Source organism: Capra hircus, chromosome 13 (assembly GCF_001704415.2).
Source record: "Capra hircus breed San Clemente chromosome 13, ASM170441v1, whole genome shotgun sequence".
NCBI classification, from domain to species: domain Eukaryota; kingdom Metazoa; phylum Chordata; class Mammalia; order Artiodactyla; family Bovidae; genus Capra; species Capra hircus.
The window spans coordinates 17,872,468-17,888,835 of record NC_030820.1 but is presented as its reverse complement, the minus strand read 5'-3'; the positions used below and the strand labels follow the sequence as shown (position 1 = coordinate 17,888,835).

Sequence of the window (16,368 nt, the reverse complement as noted above, 5' to 3'; positions counted from 1 at the left end):
AGAGCCAAGGCAAGAATGAGAATGTGGTAACCCTGAGTTAGATTTGCATTACATTCACGCGCACTATCTAACGTGATGGGAGGGTTTATCAGCCCTATTTTCAGATGAGAAAATTTAAGACTCAGAGAGCATAAACTGCTGCCAAGAAGTCACAACTAATAAATGCTGTCAGCCAAGACGGCCCCAGGTCTGCCGATGATTCCTAGCCCTTTCTAAGACCCATACGGGTGGTTTCCAACAGCAGCATCACAGCTGTTTGTCTTCCTACAGCCCCTCCTCCCAATCTCTTCCCAATAGCATCACTTTTTAATGTTTTGCACAGTGAGTAGGTCCATAAAATATTTATTTTAATAAAAAAGTTTTGATTGTTTAAAAAAATCAAGTTTGAAAACCCACTCACCTAAGTATTGTATTACAGTTTGAACCTCATCCTAGCTGAAGCAGTGGTTCTGTAAGTAGGATTCCATCCCAGATCAGCACCCCTTGACTACTAGTCAGAAGTTCCAAACCTCAGCTCTACTGAATCAGAACTTCTCAAGGCTGAAATGCTTTGTATTTCTTCTAGGTACTATTAGTACTATGTTTTAGCTCATAAACTCATGGGCTAATGCCCCCATGAACACTTCTTTTCTTTCCCATGCCATGTGGCATGCAGGATCTGAGTCCCCGTGCCCCCTGCAGTGGAAGCACAGCGTCCTAACCACTGGGCCGCCAGGGAAGTCCCAGGAACATTTCTTAAATGAAACAGATACTTGTTACTACATCTTACAAAACATCACCATGAATACATACATAGATATTTCACAATCACATAGATGGTTATATATGTATTCACAGTCAGTGTCGGAAACAAACTCTTTCTCAGAGCCATTTCACCTCAAAGCTCTCCCGACATGCAATCATTAACCTCTCTCACTGCACGTGACTTTGGGAGCTGTCTGAGTTCCCCAGGGAGCTTGTTTTGATTACTTGCCAGGAAATTTTAATGCGATGAATAAAAGGATATTCATTTGGGAATAACTGATAACTACACAATATTTTTATCAAGTCCTATTTTAATTCTAATTTATGAAGCTTTTATCCCTTATCTTGCCCATAAAATCAACATTTTGTCTTCATTCCTACTGGCAGTACCATCCTCCTCTGACTTAACCTAATCAAGCCATAAAACTCACCTCCCCACAGGAAATACAGGGGACAGAAAATCAAGTCAAATGACACCACAAGGAAACAACCAGACAAGTCCAGAAGTTGAGACCTTAATAACACAACTGCACTGATTTCTCTTTTTTTGAAATGCACATTATCTAGTATCTAGGTGCAACGTATGATACTGAAGTGGACCCTGTGTCTGGAGAGAAATTTTATTTAAAAAAAAAAAAAAGCTGGGACAATTGAAGAATCTGTCTTATCATGACAGAATTAATTAACGGAAAATTTCCTGGAAGTGATCAGTATGTGACCCAGGAATTTAAAATGTTTGTCTACATGGTCAAGATGTATATAGAAAATCAGATGTTTTAATAAACAGTACTACAAAATAGGAAACCAGCTACATACCCAACAATTAGAAATTGAGGACATATAATCCATGAAACACTGCACAGCAATTTAAATGCTGTGCACAGAACACCATGAAAGGTAGCATCTCATCTTTAGTCTGAAGTAGAATCTGCAGCCATAGACAATGGGAAAGAACTGCTAAACTCAATTGGCCACCCTTCTGATTTTCCATAAGAAACATATATGTATAATTTTATAATTTTATCACCTTAAGTAACAAGTGAATACATCCCTTCCTTTCCCCTTCCTTCTTCTCTTGTTCTCAATAATGGAATCACCTTCTAACTCATCTCACTGCTTCCAGACTCCTCTCTTAATCCTCTCTACATCCTGAGACTGCATTCATCTTCACAAAACACCTATTTCACCATGTCCCTGCCCTGTGATGAGTCACTTCCAGTGACTCACTACATCCTAAACACTAAAACCCAACGTCCTCGGCCAAGCACTCAACACTCTCCAAGCCTGCTTTTCCAGACTCTCTGTGGATCCTACCCTAGGCACCCAGAGCAAAGCCCGAGACAGAGCAGGTGCTCAGTAAACACTGGTCCCTTCCCCTCCACACAGTTGAGAACAGTCACCCCACGGCTCCAGTGACCCAGGCTGTCCTTCCCTCTCCCAACGGAGATCACAACCACCTCCCCTGTGAAATGCCCTCCAACCCCAAGGTGTTCATCCAGACCACAGAGGTGTCACATAATAGCCTGTTTCCTTGCACACGCATGGAGATACTTTTTATCTCTAGATAAGTTCCCCAAATGCAGGGATCATCTTCTGCTCTTTAGCACAAAACAATGAACAAAACACCATGCTGTTGCACAAATAATGTATAAAAGACGTATAATAAATAACCCAATTTGACAAAAAAGAAATTTCAACAAGACTTTCTCGGAAAACTAGAATCCACAAAGAGGCTTATGCTCCCCTAACCACCAAAAGAAACCCCATGGACACGGGCGCCTGTTGGGATCAACGCTCCCTTCATCCTGTATCCTCTGACTTCAGAGCTCGCTCAAGAACCTCAGTGTGACTGTCCTGGCTGACACTCCAGATGGCCTGAGCTGTGGGGAAAGAAGCCTTCCAGGTACTCTATCCTCCCAATGTAAAGGAACCCAATTTCCTGCAGAAACACCTTCATGCTCACGCGCACAGCTGCATCCCCAGCACCGCTGGCCTGGAGGACCAAGCAGAAGTTGAGTTTATGCTGGTCACACCTGCTTACAACTTAGGAAAAGGAGAGCCAGACAACAGCTTACTGAGGCCAGCCACGTTCTCCCCGATTACGTCCCAGGGAGGGTCAGGATGCCCAGGGTATACAGTGGGCAGTACTGTCACCTGATGGGCCAGAGGCACCGGGAAAGGGCGTGAGACAGTAAATGAGGCTGAGACCCGAAAAACAACATGGACCTACAGGAGTGTCCTCCCCAACTCCAAGCCTCTCCTTCCAGGCCAGGGGACCACCAGAGAGCTGAAGGTGGGCGCCTGCACCAGGCCTCCCTGGGCCTCCCTAACCCTCCCGACTCCACGAGGGGCCAGCCATGGGGCCACTCAGGCACAGCAATGGTTTTCAGGACATTCATTCGAGGTAAATGCTTCCGGCTCCATGTGCAGGTGTGAGGCCAGGGGAGCAGGAAACCCAACCTGTCTGAGATCATGGAAGAGAAAGGGCATTTCAGCTCAGATGTCACTCTGACTCCTCAGTGACTGCTCTGCTCTTTTGGACACACTGCTTCTTGCACGAGGATCAGACGGATTCGTCAGGAGGACACACGAGGAAGGGAAAATCTGATCAGGATAGAGTCTTTTCTTTTCTTTCTTTCATTCTTTTTCACTTAGAATGGGAAAAAATAACAATAATGAAAAATATATAACCCAAGTCTACACGTATATAGACTAGACTATCTTCAGTTTAAGGAAGTAATGTTTTACCCCCAGTGTTACCTATAAAGACATATAGATTTAAGAAGCATGTCGGCACCTGGAAGTGCTGGATTCCAAGCTGCAGGGAAAAAAGCAAAAAACCCATAACCATTAAAGGGCTTCCCAGGTGGCGCTAGTGGTAAAGAATCTGCCTGCCAATGCAAGAGACATAAGAGACCCCTGGGTCGGGAAGATCCCCTGGAGGACAGGGCAACCCACTCCAGTATTCTTGCCTGGAGAATTCTATGGACAAAGGAGCCTGTTAGGCTACAGCCCATAAGGTTGCAAAGAGTCGGACACAACTGAAGCAACTTAGCACACACATACAACCATTAAAACCAAGCCTCAGACCCCTCAGGGCAGAGACCCATCCTGGGGCACCAGCAGCCCACAGCACCTGTACACATCAGGCAACAACTGAGATCTTCTAAAGTGAACTAAGATGCTGAGTGTTTTTCTACTGTTTATAAAGAAATAACCAACCTAAGAGATCCTCAAGGTTCTCACCCAGCTTCACAAAAGAAAAACCTCCCCTCTCCTATTTACTCTCCAACCAGCCAACAAGAGAGGCTGACTCAGACAAAAAGGAATTTCTCCGACAGAAAGAAAGCCTCCCTGAAACATGATAAACTCTAATAGTGCAGAATTCTAAAACAAACCAACCAAATTTGACCCCAAAGCAGCTCTCGACTCCCCCATCCTATGACTTAATCCAAAAACCACCTCCCAGTTTTTCTTTAAAGATGTTATCTCAAGTTGCTTAAAAATCCACAATTAATTCCTTACATCTGGCAGTACCCAACTGGACTGAATCAGAAGAATGACTCGTGAACTAACAGAGGAGACTGTGAGGAAACGGTGGGTTTTGATAGATAACTTGCACCTACCTGGGGTCTCCTTTTTAGAAGCCTGGGCACACAGCCATCCGGCCGCACTCTGTGGCCCCTACACTCAAACTCAGCATAGCCCCCGCTGTGCAGGGTCCGGCGAGGAAGGCCACAGCACCACCACATCACAGGGGTGGCCTCAAGGTGGGGGACAGCAGATGCTGGTGCTCAGAACGCGGTTCCAACTGCAGGCACTCGGGAGGTGGAAAGGCCTGTCCCAGTGTTTCCTGGGACCGCTGATGCCAGAGGTGGAGCACCCTCCTCCTCCCAGGACACTCCCAGCATGGGTCCAGGGCGGGAGCTATGATGGTATCTTCAAAAGATGTGCCAGAGACCAGAGTCCTCTCCGAGTCTCATTACCTTGGACATACGTGCAGGCGAGGAACCTGCATCAGCTTTTAGGATGATTTTCAGCAGAGAAGAGAGCGACAGACCGACAAAGCACACAGTCACCACGAACACCGAGACCCGGGCCAGTGAATGCACGGGGTCTCCTTGTCACTCGGACTTGCTATAGCTCGCTGGGCCCCTCCTGGAAACACCGGGGAAAGCTCACCCAAATGTCAGTGCCTGCTAACATCTACCCTGCACAGCAGCAGCTTCCAGTCTCATTTTGTCTCCTGCCCTGTCTCTCCACGGCACTCACAACAGTGTCTGGAAGATGTGCATGTTTACAGTATCACCCTAATCAAGCCTCAGGACCTGATTCACACACTCAAGGAGCATCTACCCGATGGCAGGCACTGAACAGGCACAGGGTTACAGCAGCAAATGGTCCCTAGTCCCAAGTCGCTTAAACACAGCCCCACACCCCAAAACTCATCGGTGTTACTGGTGACCCAATACCAAAGGTCAATTTGTATTCCTTTGCTAACTCATCGGTTTCCAAGTGTGTTCGCACTTAAAATTTTTCCTTGAAAATTCCTAGTGTGACTCACAAACTTATCTGGCTTTATCTGGTCAATTTCAAATTGATTTGAAATGGGGGAATTTGAAAGAAAGGGCTTCAAGATACCTTATGAAATATGTGAGCAGATGATAGAGGTTAACGCCATATCGTTTCTTAATCCCTTAGATACACAGTTAGTTTGCTGTCCTTGTAAAGTTTTCCTTTATGAGGCATTTGAAATTTAGTTAACTGTGCCTTCAATGTATTACTTCTAAGAAATTATAGTGCACAGTGTTCCCAAAGAAACAAAACAAAATGCTAAGCTGTGCAATCGAAGCACTAAAACAGGAAATATCGCAGGCACAGACCCAACATATTCTGCATCATACCTAAAGCCTCCGATAAAAATCCTGCATGGATGCAAAGAAACAAATTAGCTGTTTGGGAACTCAGGCAAAACCTAATTATACAACTAGTAATTAAAGCATGAAATGGACTACCTCAAACAACAGTAAGACTTGAACTTATCAGGCAGGGTGGGTAGACAGCAAAACAGAAGCACAGCTGGTTTGTGAAGCACTGAAGATGCACAGATCCAGTGGACTGGGCACAAAGGCAGAGCTTTACTGACGCAGGCATGTAGCCCGTCTACCAAGAGCAACAACGAGAAGGCAGTGAGAAAAAAGACCCCACGGACTCAGTGGCCCAGCGATGCAGTCATTTCCCGCCTGCAGACACTCGAGGCCATGTGTGTAGCAATGAAGGAGCTAAGTTGTCACTGAGGGTCACACATTGCTCAAGCAGACACAAAAATTGAACACACTCCAAATAGCTCTCCTTTTCAAAGTGGAGGGAAGATAAGCATTTTCACAACCACCATAATCTGATCTTGAAAGCAACTCATCATACAAAATTAAAACTACCTAACCTCCCCCTAACTACAACATCCTCTGCTGAGCACGTGTTTACAGACATATGTCTTGGCAGCAGCAGAGTTCTGAGCTGTCGATCCATCCACCTTTCCAAACACAGGGAGCCTCCTGATGGCAGCAGGACCACGCTCTGCACCATCCAGACTAGGAAGCAGGAAGCAAGGCCACGGGCCCATCCAAGTTAAAGACTCCTGCCAGCAGGAACAGTCGAGGATAGGGAAGAACATCCGTTCAGTGGCTCCTAATGACTGAAAACACTGTGCTCTCATTACCCAGTTTAACTGCTGCAGCTGACAGGCTGGCATCTGACACGCCACCAGCCAATGAAAACCTTAACACTCAGTCTCAAAGTTCAGCTTGAGTTTTAGGATAAAGGGGTCCAGCCAGGTCTATGGAGGCCCGGGCCCTCCAAGACTTCAAATCAACTTTGGGAGGCAAACCACAGGTGTGTGGAAAGTTCACTAACAATTCCTAGGTATCAAAATTAAATGCCAATCAAGTGGTACAGGAATTACAAAAACAAATAGAGACAAAGAACACTTCACAAAGGAATTATGCCCCCTCAAGTGGGGGACATCTTCAGACAAAGGTGAGGAGGCCAAGATGTACATGGCATGTTTGGACAGTGGGGAGTAAAGCCCAGACATCACACACACACACCCCCTCAGCACCTGTCTTGTACCCGACTCCTCTCTTCACAGGACCGGGATGTGGGGAGCTGAGGCGCACACACAGGAAATCTGGGGGCCAGGCTGCAGAAGAGGCTCTCTAAACCTGAGTGGGAATCACTGACACTCAAACCCCCAACCCAAACATCATCTCCAGCTTCGTGTTTGCTCTAAACAACTATTTAAGCAAGCTGTCACCCACAGAAGCTGCAGGTGTGAACCCACAGTTCGAGATCCAACAAGCATTTTGAAAGACCCCAAATCACACTGGTTAAAATCCCAAAACTAAGGATTGTGGGATTATCTTGGGTTACATTCTCCAACCCCTCACCTCTCCTCTTTTTAAAATGAAATCCTATATGGGCTTAACAGTAAAAGTCCTTCAGACACCCCCTCTCAGCCCTGCAACAGCACTTCCTGTTTATCAACAGACTAAAGTGAAAAGCAGGTCAACAAAACTCCACAAGGAAAACAGAAAACCCGTCTGACATGTGCTGTGTGAGCCAGAGAAGCACCCCCACCTTTCAGTCACCAGCCCCACATACCGGCGGCCTCAGGCGTGTCCAGCCCAGCCCTCTGACCACCTCCCAACACCAAGACAGGGCTCTGTTCACATCACAGCAGAGCCTGGACCAGCACACAGGAGACTGAAGCCGCATAACATCAACATACCCAAGCATCTGAACACCAGAGCCCATTCTTAACTAAAAATCTCCCATCAACAAACAAGAGGCAAACTCCATTTGGACCAGGTGAGTGTTTGTTTTGACACAAAGCGTCTCTGGGGCCCATCTCACAGTCACGACATCCCTGCAAAAACCTGTCTCCATTCTGGATAGAACCACACACCAGGGTACTGGCACCAAAATTTCAGTTTATGGTGTAAGATATATGGGAAACCATTGCTCCCACAGGTAAATATTAATCAAGCGTAGACTACTGACACTCCTTTTTCTTGTTTTCCCCTTACTTTTTTGGGGAAAAAAAAAAAAAAGTACCTTGGAATTGATGCCATTTTGTACCTTGTCAAGAATTCTTCTCAACGCACCTAAAATAATACCTATATATACACATATAAATGCCACTAGAGTCCTAAAATTGCGCCCACTTATTTAGGAAAGCAAAATCCATCATAATTTAAATAAGATAATATGCCTTTAAGGACTGTCACTGTCATTTAATGAGAAGTCACAATGTTATGAACTAAGAAAGAACTTTTCAGACTGATTTCAGGGCACTTGACACAGTTTTGAACCCCATCACAGCAGAAGGGCAATGGAAGTACCTTGAGAAGGGCGATGCATTAACTCTGAATCTACAGCAAATATTCACGCCCCCTTGACAAAGCTTATGCAAAGTAATACAACACTGAAGCAAACTTGACTAGGTTACATGTAAATCCTAAGCAAGGTTCACTCTTCACAAAGACCAGTGACAACCAAATGAAATCAATTCCAGGGCTGAGGAGGCTGCATTCTAAAAATAACAGAATTCTAACCTTCAAATTAGGTTTCTTTCTATCCATGCTGTTTTTGAAAACAGTCAAACAACTGTGGAAAGAATACAGTGTAAATTAAACCATATGAAAAGAAGGAAAGTGATGGAGGCTAATGCTGCAGGGATGTTTGACTGGCACCTGGGTTTAGCAAGACAGCAAGCAGGAGGACACGGAAGAACTGACCCCTTTTCTCCAAAGACAGGGTGAGCATGCTGAGTTGGATGAGGCGGGGCAGGATTGGGGCTGAGAGGTGGTGGGAGGGGGGGTCCACCTCCCTGAGAGTGTCCAGTGTGCACAAGGGATGAGCAAGTGACCAGGGAACTCAATCCCCACAAGGTCAACAGGACAGCAAGGCACTGAGGTTCCACTGCTCAAGCCACAGAGGCTGCCGGAGCATCATCTCCTGGAGCTGTGAGAAGCCACGCTTTCACCATCGGGACAAAACTGAAGAAGAATATGAGAGATCTAACAAGTAGGTGGATTCAGTAACTGATGGAAGATACAAACAAAGCATTAAATACTACTTCCAATCTGCGTTAGATGAAAAAAGAAATGTGTACTGGGGTTATACCAATACCTTTAATGAAGCATATACTAAATTGCGATCATATAAGCTGTGACACTAGAAAACCACTGGCTTTGTTATTTTCTAAATAGTAATAAGTAAGATTTCACCCACCGCCACCCTTCCTTTCACCCGTGCACTTCCACAGAAAGTCACCTACAGAAAAAACAAGTTATAGTTTATCAACTGCATGTTTTAAGAATAAATTGGTTCAGTGCAAGGGAGCCCTGCCAACCACAATCACAAGAAGCATCCATGGAGACATCTTGACTGACAGGGGCAGAGGGAAAGACCTGGCTGCTCCATCTCCAGTGTGGGCAGGGCCACTCACATTTCCTCCGCATGTCAGGACACGTGCTCAAGGCCTCCCTCTCAAAAACTTTTAATTTCAAGTTGTTTGCTTCTGCATCTGGCATATCGCAGAGCTTGTTTAAAACCCCCTTCCAAAATAGAATCGTCTTTACAAAGCACAGCCAAGAGCAGGGTGTTCTTAGTTCACTGGTCTTGTTTGCCAGATACATATATTGACTTGAAGGGCAGAGGCTGCCCTCGATTCACATGTTCTCAATAAAACCATAAGAGGAAAAGTAGTCAGTGACAGCTGAAACACACACACAGCAGCAGCAGCAAAGTCATCATGCCTCTTATGACTTTCTGGAGTTTTTCCCCCTTAAGCAAACACAGTGCCTTACCAGCTCCCCAGATCTTCTCTGTCAGAGATCGTCTTTCAGCTGCTTTCAGCTCAGATCACTGTGTAATTCTACCAATCTCTTGAAAAACAAAATGTACTAAGTAGCAATCAGATCAGAGTAATTAATTTTGGCTTTATTATGTCACGAAAACTTTGAAACTTCTCACTTTCGCTAGTTCGATGCTTTGGAGGTGGCGGGGAAAACCCAATTACCTCATAAATTTTGCATTATCCTGGTACACTGTGTTTTAAAATACACTCAAGTATTGACCACAGTGATGCAGCAGAGGCACTGAAAGCGCCCGCTGTCCTGGGCTTGGCAACTCCACAGGGAGGCAGGACGGGGATGGGGAGGCAGGACGCGGATGGGGAGGCAGGACAGGGATGGGGAGGCAGGAGGCGGATGGGGAGGCAGGACAGGGATGGGGAGGCAGGACGTGGATGGGGAGGCAGGACCGGGATGGGGAGGCAGGACGGGGATGGGGAGGCAGGACCGGGATGGGGAGGCAGGACGGGGATGGGGAGGCAGGACCAGGATGGGGAGGCAGGACCGGGATGGGGAGGCAGGACGGGGATGGAGAGGCAGGACGGGGATGGGGAGGCAGGACCGGGATGGGGAGGCAGGACGGGGATGGGGAGGCAGGACGGGGATGGGGAGGCAGGACGGGCATGGGGAGGCAGGAGGGCATGGGGAGGCAGGACGGGGATGGGGAGGCAGGACGGGGATGGGGAGGCAGGACGGGGATGGGGAGGCAGGACGGGGATGGGGAGGCAGGACCGGGATGGGGAGGCAGGATGGGGATGGGGATGCAAGACCGGGATGGGGAGGCAGGACCGGGATGGGAAAGAAGGACTGGGATGGGGAGGCAGGAACAGGAAGGGGCTGCTTCGTCCCTCCTCGGGGGCTGCCTTACACTCTAGGCCCGAGGGCAGAGAGATGCTGCTGCTGGGAGTGGGTGCTAAAGTGCCTTTGACTCTCAAGTCCCACATTCCTTCTATCACTTAGAGGAAGCTGGCTTTGTGACTACTACTAAAACCCAAAGCCACCAGCAGAGTGCACTCTGTGAGCAGAGGTTCCTTTCCTCTGTGGAGGGAAACAGTTCTTCACCCCAATCAAGGCAAAATGCATTCTTAACTGATACTTCATGTTTAGCATGGGAGCAATTTAATAATAAATTAGAATAAATTCGTGTTCATGAGAAAATAAACAGGCAATTTGAAGATGCTACAAAATAAATCCTATACTATTTAAAACATTTTTCTACGTAAAACACTTTTTAAGGGTGGGGGAAACCCGGAGCAGTGCATCCAGAAGCTGCATTGTGGCCTATGGCTTTCACCATGGAATTAAAATGTCCTTCCAAATCACGCCCACATTGAAAGACTTGTACGACCATCCACTGTCTCATGACAGTAGAGAAAAAGCTCTTTATTTCCCTTCAGTTCCCTACATTTTTTAAAAAAAAGCTCATACATTTCTATATTTGTTAGTAAAATGTTTCTAAATTTATTAGTACTTTTCTAAAATTGCTTGTAAAAATTAAATTATATGTAATAAACCTCTCTGTTCCTAATCTCAATAAACTATTTAAATAACTTGATTACTGGGACTTCCCTGGTGGTCCAGTGGCTAAGACTCCAGCTTCCCAATGCAGGGGGCCCAGGTTTGATTTCTGTCCAGGGAACTAGATCCCATATGCTGTAACTAAAAAAAGATCTCGTGTGCCACAACTAAGACCGGGTACAGCCGAATCAATAAATATTTGTTTAGAAACATTTAAAAAATAAAAATTATAATTACAGTAAACATAGCACTGAAAGCCACAGGAAATGCTAGGGTGAATATATATATATATTCATAAGAATGTATACGCACACACATGGTGCAGAACAACTCCGGGATAAGCCCACGCTGCAGCAGGTGTTTCCAGAACTCTTGCACATCACAGAGCGTTCTGGCCTCCATGGTCTAAGACATGCTGTGGAGCAAGTGCACAAGCAGTAGAAATGCCGACGCTTTAAATCAGCCTCGTGAGCTAAGGGGCTTCTGTGGATCATCAGTATGAAGGGAGGGTTAGCTGCTTCCAAACAAGCAACAGAGCCAGGAGTCAGCGTCCAGGCTCTGGGCCTCACTGAGCCGACTCCTGACCCTCTTTTCACAGCACTCTCCTAGGCAGAGAAATGAGAGTAACAGAGAGTCCCCAACACACATAGTGGTTAAAACAATTACAGGAGTCTAAACCTTTAAAGCAGTTAAAATAGCTCATGGGATTGAGTCACTGCTCAGTAAGTTTAGTTACTATTATTATAGCCAAGGTTCCTTCCTCAACTGTGGATGGGTATTGTACATTGCAAACCCTACCCTTTGGGGGGCGCAAATATCTAGGGCAATCTATCTCAAAAAGGAGTGAGGTTGTTCACAGGAGTTCTCATTCCTGACTATCCGAAACACCCACAGAGCTTTACTAATTAGCTACCCAACACCCCAACCCAGACCATCTGGTCTACAAATGAGCACGGGGAACTCTCCCCCAACACCATAAGGGTGATAACTGAATAAAAAGGTTCTGTGCAACCCAGAATACGATTTCCTTGGTGTGGACTGACTCTGCTGTCCTGGGTAAGTGCACTCCTCGTTTATAAAGAAATCCCCTGTTCTCCTATTCTCAGCCCTGCAACAGCTAGACGCACTATCTAAGCATAAATTTCTCTAGACTGAGATTTGATCCAAGCTTAAGGGTCAGTACAGATCATCAATTAGCTCCTCGTGGATTTCGGCCTAAATTTAACCATCAACAGCCAACTGTCTCCGAGCCAGATGTAATATAACATTCCTAAAGCTCTTAGTGATAACTACGTTTATCCTTAGAAGTTGGTGGTTTCCTAAAACAAAAGCTGATTTCTCTTAGACATAGGGGACTGGCCAACATTCCATTTGTCCAGCATCTTCTGTGACCCCAGCCCTGGAACGGGCTCTCTTACAGCCACGGTATCCCTGAGCCCTGACGGCTGGCAGCTTTCCATGAGATTCTGCGGACTGGAGCCAGCTCTAGTCCCTGCTTTGCCAATAACTAGCTGTGTGTGCTCAGGCAATTAAAAGCTCTGGCCATTTCCCCATCTGTAATCACAGAGGAGCAGCACAAGATCTAAGGGCCCCACTACCCTTAACATATATCCTCCTGTAAGCCACAAAAACTGGACCACCCATTCCCCCTCACAGTGGGCTGGGCCAGTCCCTTGTTGGGAGAAGTCAAGCTTAAACACTCTGGCACAGGAGTCCCAAGAGCACATGACTACAAGAACCGAGAAAGCAAATGATGGGGGCAGGATGGGGGTTCCAGCAGCCTGGAGGGGAAAATCAGGCATGTGGAGTGGGCTTGCTCCTGCTTTGATGCCCCAGGTCTCAGGAGAAGCTGTGCATTGTGAGGGCCGGCGGGGGGGGGGGGGGGGGGCAGGGGGGTGGGTCTTCTCAACTGCTCAGGTGGCCGTGGCAGACGCCATCAATGCCCTGCTGTCCAGACCAGCTCCACCTGCAGGCAGGGCAAGTCCCATGGGACCCCAAGCAGGCCTGTCCTCCCAGGCTTAAGCCTGAAAGCTCAAAGAATTCCCACCTGGTATTTTGGAAAGAGGTCAAAATTCATTTCACTGGAACAAGTCTGAGCACAGCCACCAGAGAGATCACCAAGTTCTTCTCTTCATCAGTGACTTATGGGCAGCTCAAAGCCTTTTTGATTTTCTTTCTGCCTCTGGTCACATCTTGCTCCATCCCAGATCCTTTCCCTGTGCCAGAATAAAGCTCTTCTGGCCCTCTTATTAAACACTGTCTTTGACAACTGTGAGTTTCCTATGGAAATGATGGAAGTATTAATCCCACCCCACCACCACATGCCCCTCCATCACCACTGTGTACTGGGCACATTTGACATCGGCCCTTCTAACACCAGACACCTGCATGCATTCTAGTTTAAAGACCATATTTATTTTATCTATTTGATTAGATTTCACCAATTTGAGGCTCAGTAGTGTATTGTGTTGGAGAGAGCAGTGGCACCCCACTCCAGTACTCTTGCCTGGAAAATCCCATGGACGGAGGAGCCTGGTGGGCTGCCGTCTATGGTGCTGCACAGAGTCGGACACGACTGATGTGACTTAGCAGCAGGAGCAGCAGCAGTGTGTTGTGTATGATAAATCATGGGCAAGGATCAAGCAGAGGAAAAGCCCTTCATTCTGTCTTCCTCAATTTCTCATCATCAATAAAGCACAGTTTTTAGAAAACGCTCCCACATTTTGGCTGTCAAATGCTTAATAAAGGTATACAGTGCTTCAAATACATACAAATAGCCTTTGGGAAACCTGTAGATTGGAACACAACAAATAAAACTTATAACAGGCTCCGATAATGACTGTTATTAGTGAACATCTTCACAGATTAGAAAAAGCCAGGTTAGTAGCCAGCGAGTCCCAATCTTAAATGTTTCCACTGACTGACTGCAACAGTCAGAAACTGAAGCAGCAAAATTCCCTTCAATTCTGAAACATCTCCTAAAAGATGAATATAAGAGAATGGAACATCCGCACCTAAAAGTGCCTTTCCACTTTAAAAAGATTCATTTCCAATAAGCTACTACCCAGTTTTGGAGAAGGAAATGGCAACCCACTCCAGCACTCCTGCCTGGAGAATCCCATGGACAGAGAAGCCTGGCAGGCTACAGTCCATAGGGCTGCAAAGAGTCGGACACCACTGAGCGGCTTAGCACGCGCACAGGCACCACCCAGTTTACAGTAAATGTGTCACATTGTTGCTTGTTTTAAAATGCTCCCCAACAGTCTGATTTCATCACAGGCTGGAGTAAAATGTTTCTGTTTTCCAATAGAACACAACCATTTTGATACTTAACTATTTTTTTCTCACTACCTAGAAGCAGCAAACAAAGATTCCACATTTTAGGAAGCCCAGTAACGTTTAAAATAGTTTGTCGTGTGTGTGTGCTACACCACTTCGGTCGTGTCCAACTCTATGTGACCCTATGGGCTGTAGCCCACCAGGCTCCTTTGTCCATGGGATTCTCCAGGCAAGAATATTGGAGTGGATCTCCACGCCCTCCTCCTGGGCATCTTCCCGGCCCAGGAGTCAACCCAGTGTCTCTTTCATCTCGGTCTCCTGCATCGGCAGGCAGGTTTTTTACCACTAGTGCCACCATATGTAACACAATGTTCTGAATCCTCACATTAGACAAAATTATCGAATTATCCTCAAATGTAAAACCCTTCAAATGCTGAAAGCACTCTACCTTTTTTAAAAAGATAACACTCTGAATAAAAATCTCTTGTAAGGATTTGAAATATTCTACATGTGAAATATATGCTAAACATCTTCAAATAGTGTGACTTGACTTAATATAGAAAGTTTACTATAAGCCAATCTGACCAGTAGCTCAGCTGGTAAAGAATCTGCCTGTAATGCAGGAGACCCGGGTTCTTTTCCTGGGTTGGGAAGATCCACTGGAGAAGGAAATGGCAACCCACTCCAGTATTCTTGCCTGGAGAATTCCACCCAACAGAGGAGGCTGGCAGGCTACTGTCCATTGGGTCACAAGAGTTGGACACGACTTAGCAACTAAATCACCACCAATCTGACCAGTACATGTTCACAAAAACTTCACTTAATTAAAAATATACTAAGGAAGTTACAACAAATTCACTCATTATGCAATGAGCAACCCTCTACAGGAGCCAGAAAGGAATCTGACCGCAGCCCTACAGCTCACTGTGCTCACTCTGGCGCTTGTGCACTCATCTGTGATCTATCCCCAGGGAGAGATTCAGTTTAAAAGGATGGGAAAAGAAGGGAGGATCCTTCTTAGAAAAAACACTCCCAACATCCCCCTTGCCTCACTTTTGCAAAACCATGAGCTTTCCAATATGTATTACAGAATTGTAATAGGTCTTATCATCTAAGTCAGAACTAAAGAGCATTTCATAAATAATTTTTGTGTGTTTCTTAAAATGTTCAAGAAAACAATTTCTCAGGGCTATATCCTGAACCCAAGATAGGTGTTATCAGTCCCAGAGCATCTCATAGCACAGAGAAATACCAAGGTTTGGCTTTTGAAATGTGACATACTTCTGATGCCTGTATCAGATCTAATCTTCAGGCTCATCTTTTAGAAATTATGCCCTTCTGGACAAACATATACAGATGTGGGAAAGCCAGACTGTTGAGAGTGAGACTCTGGGCCTGGAAAACACACCAAGAGGCAATGAAAATTTAATGTTACCAAGGTTTCCAAAAAATATAGTTAATATTTCAAAGCTTTCAACTAGGTAATAAATTGACAAGTGGTTGAAATCAGACTTTTACACCAATGCCTCCTTTGCCCTTTATTCACCCTAACGGGAGCTGAACAATACATTAGCACTGAGGTAGAATCTTTGGTTGCAGTTGTGATTTGCCATGAATATAAAATTATCAAAATTCAGTATGAGCAAAATGCTTTTTTAAACTTTCACTCTTAAGGGATTAGTGAAATTCAGTTAGGTCAGTATCCCTAGAAAACGAAATGTGTGTTGCCAAGTAGCTTTATTTACCTGACCGAGTCCATTGTTCATCTAAGTTCCATGAGAGGAGGTGATGATCATTTCTGTCCTGACTATCCCAGAGAACTTATCCTAGCTGCCTCACTCTAGCTACAGAATCCTAAGTTAAGACAGAAAAGGCTCAAGGCATCAAATTTTAGTATTTATTTTAATAGGAA

At 45.7% G+C, this 16,368-nt stretch overlaps 1 protein-coding gene across 19 annotated transcripts in view; it reads right to left on the bottom strand.

Annotated features, from left to right (window-relative positions):
• Positions 1–16,368, bottom strand: part of PARD3 (par-3 family cell polarity regulator) — a 573,907-nt gene that overhangs the window by 489,003 nt on the left and 68,536 nt on the right. For 6 of the 19 annotated variants that reach the window (XM_005687901.3, XM_018057054.1, XM_018057049.1 and 3 more), the window contains exon 1: positions 4,371–4,671. The exons of 11 other annotated variants lie outside the window; for them this stretch is intronic. In XM_005687901.3, the coding sequence (XP_005687958.2) occupies positions 4,371–4,496 (126 nt within the window). In that variant the 5' untranslated portion in view covers positions 4,497–4,671. Of the gene's footprint in view, positions 1–4,370; positions 4,675–16,368 lie in introns of those variants that run through there. 2 more of the 19 variants (XM_018057060.1, XM_018057064.1) reach the window with 1 other exon arrangement.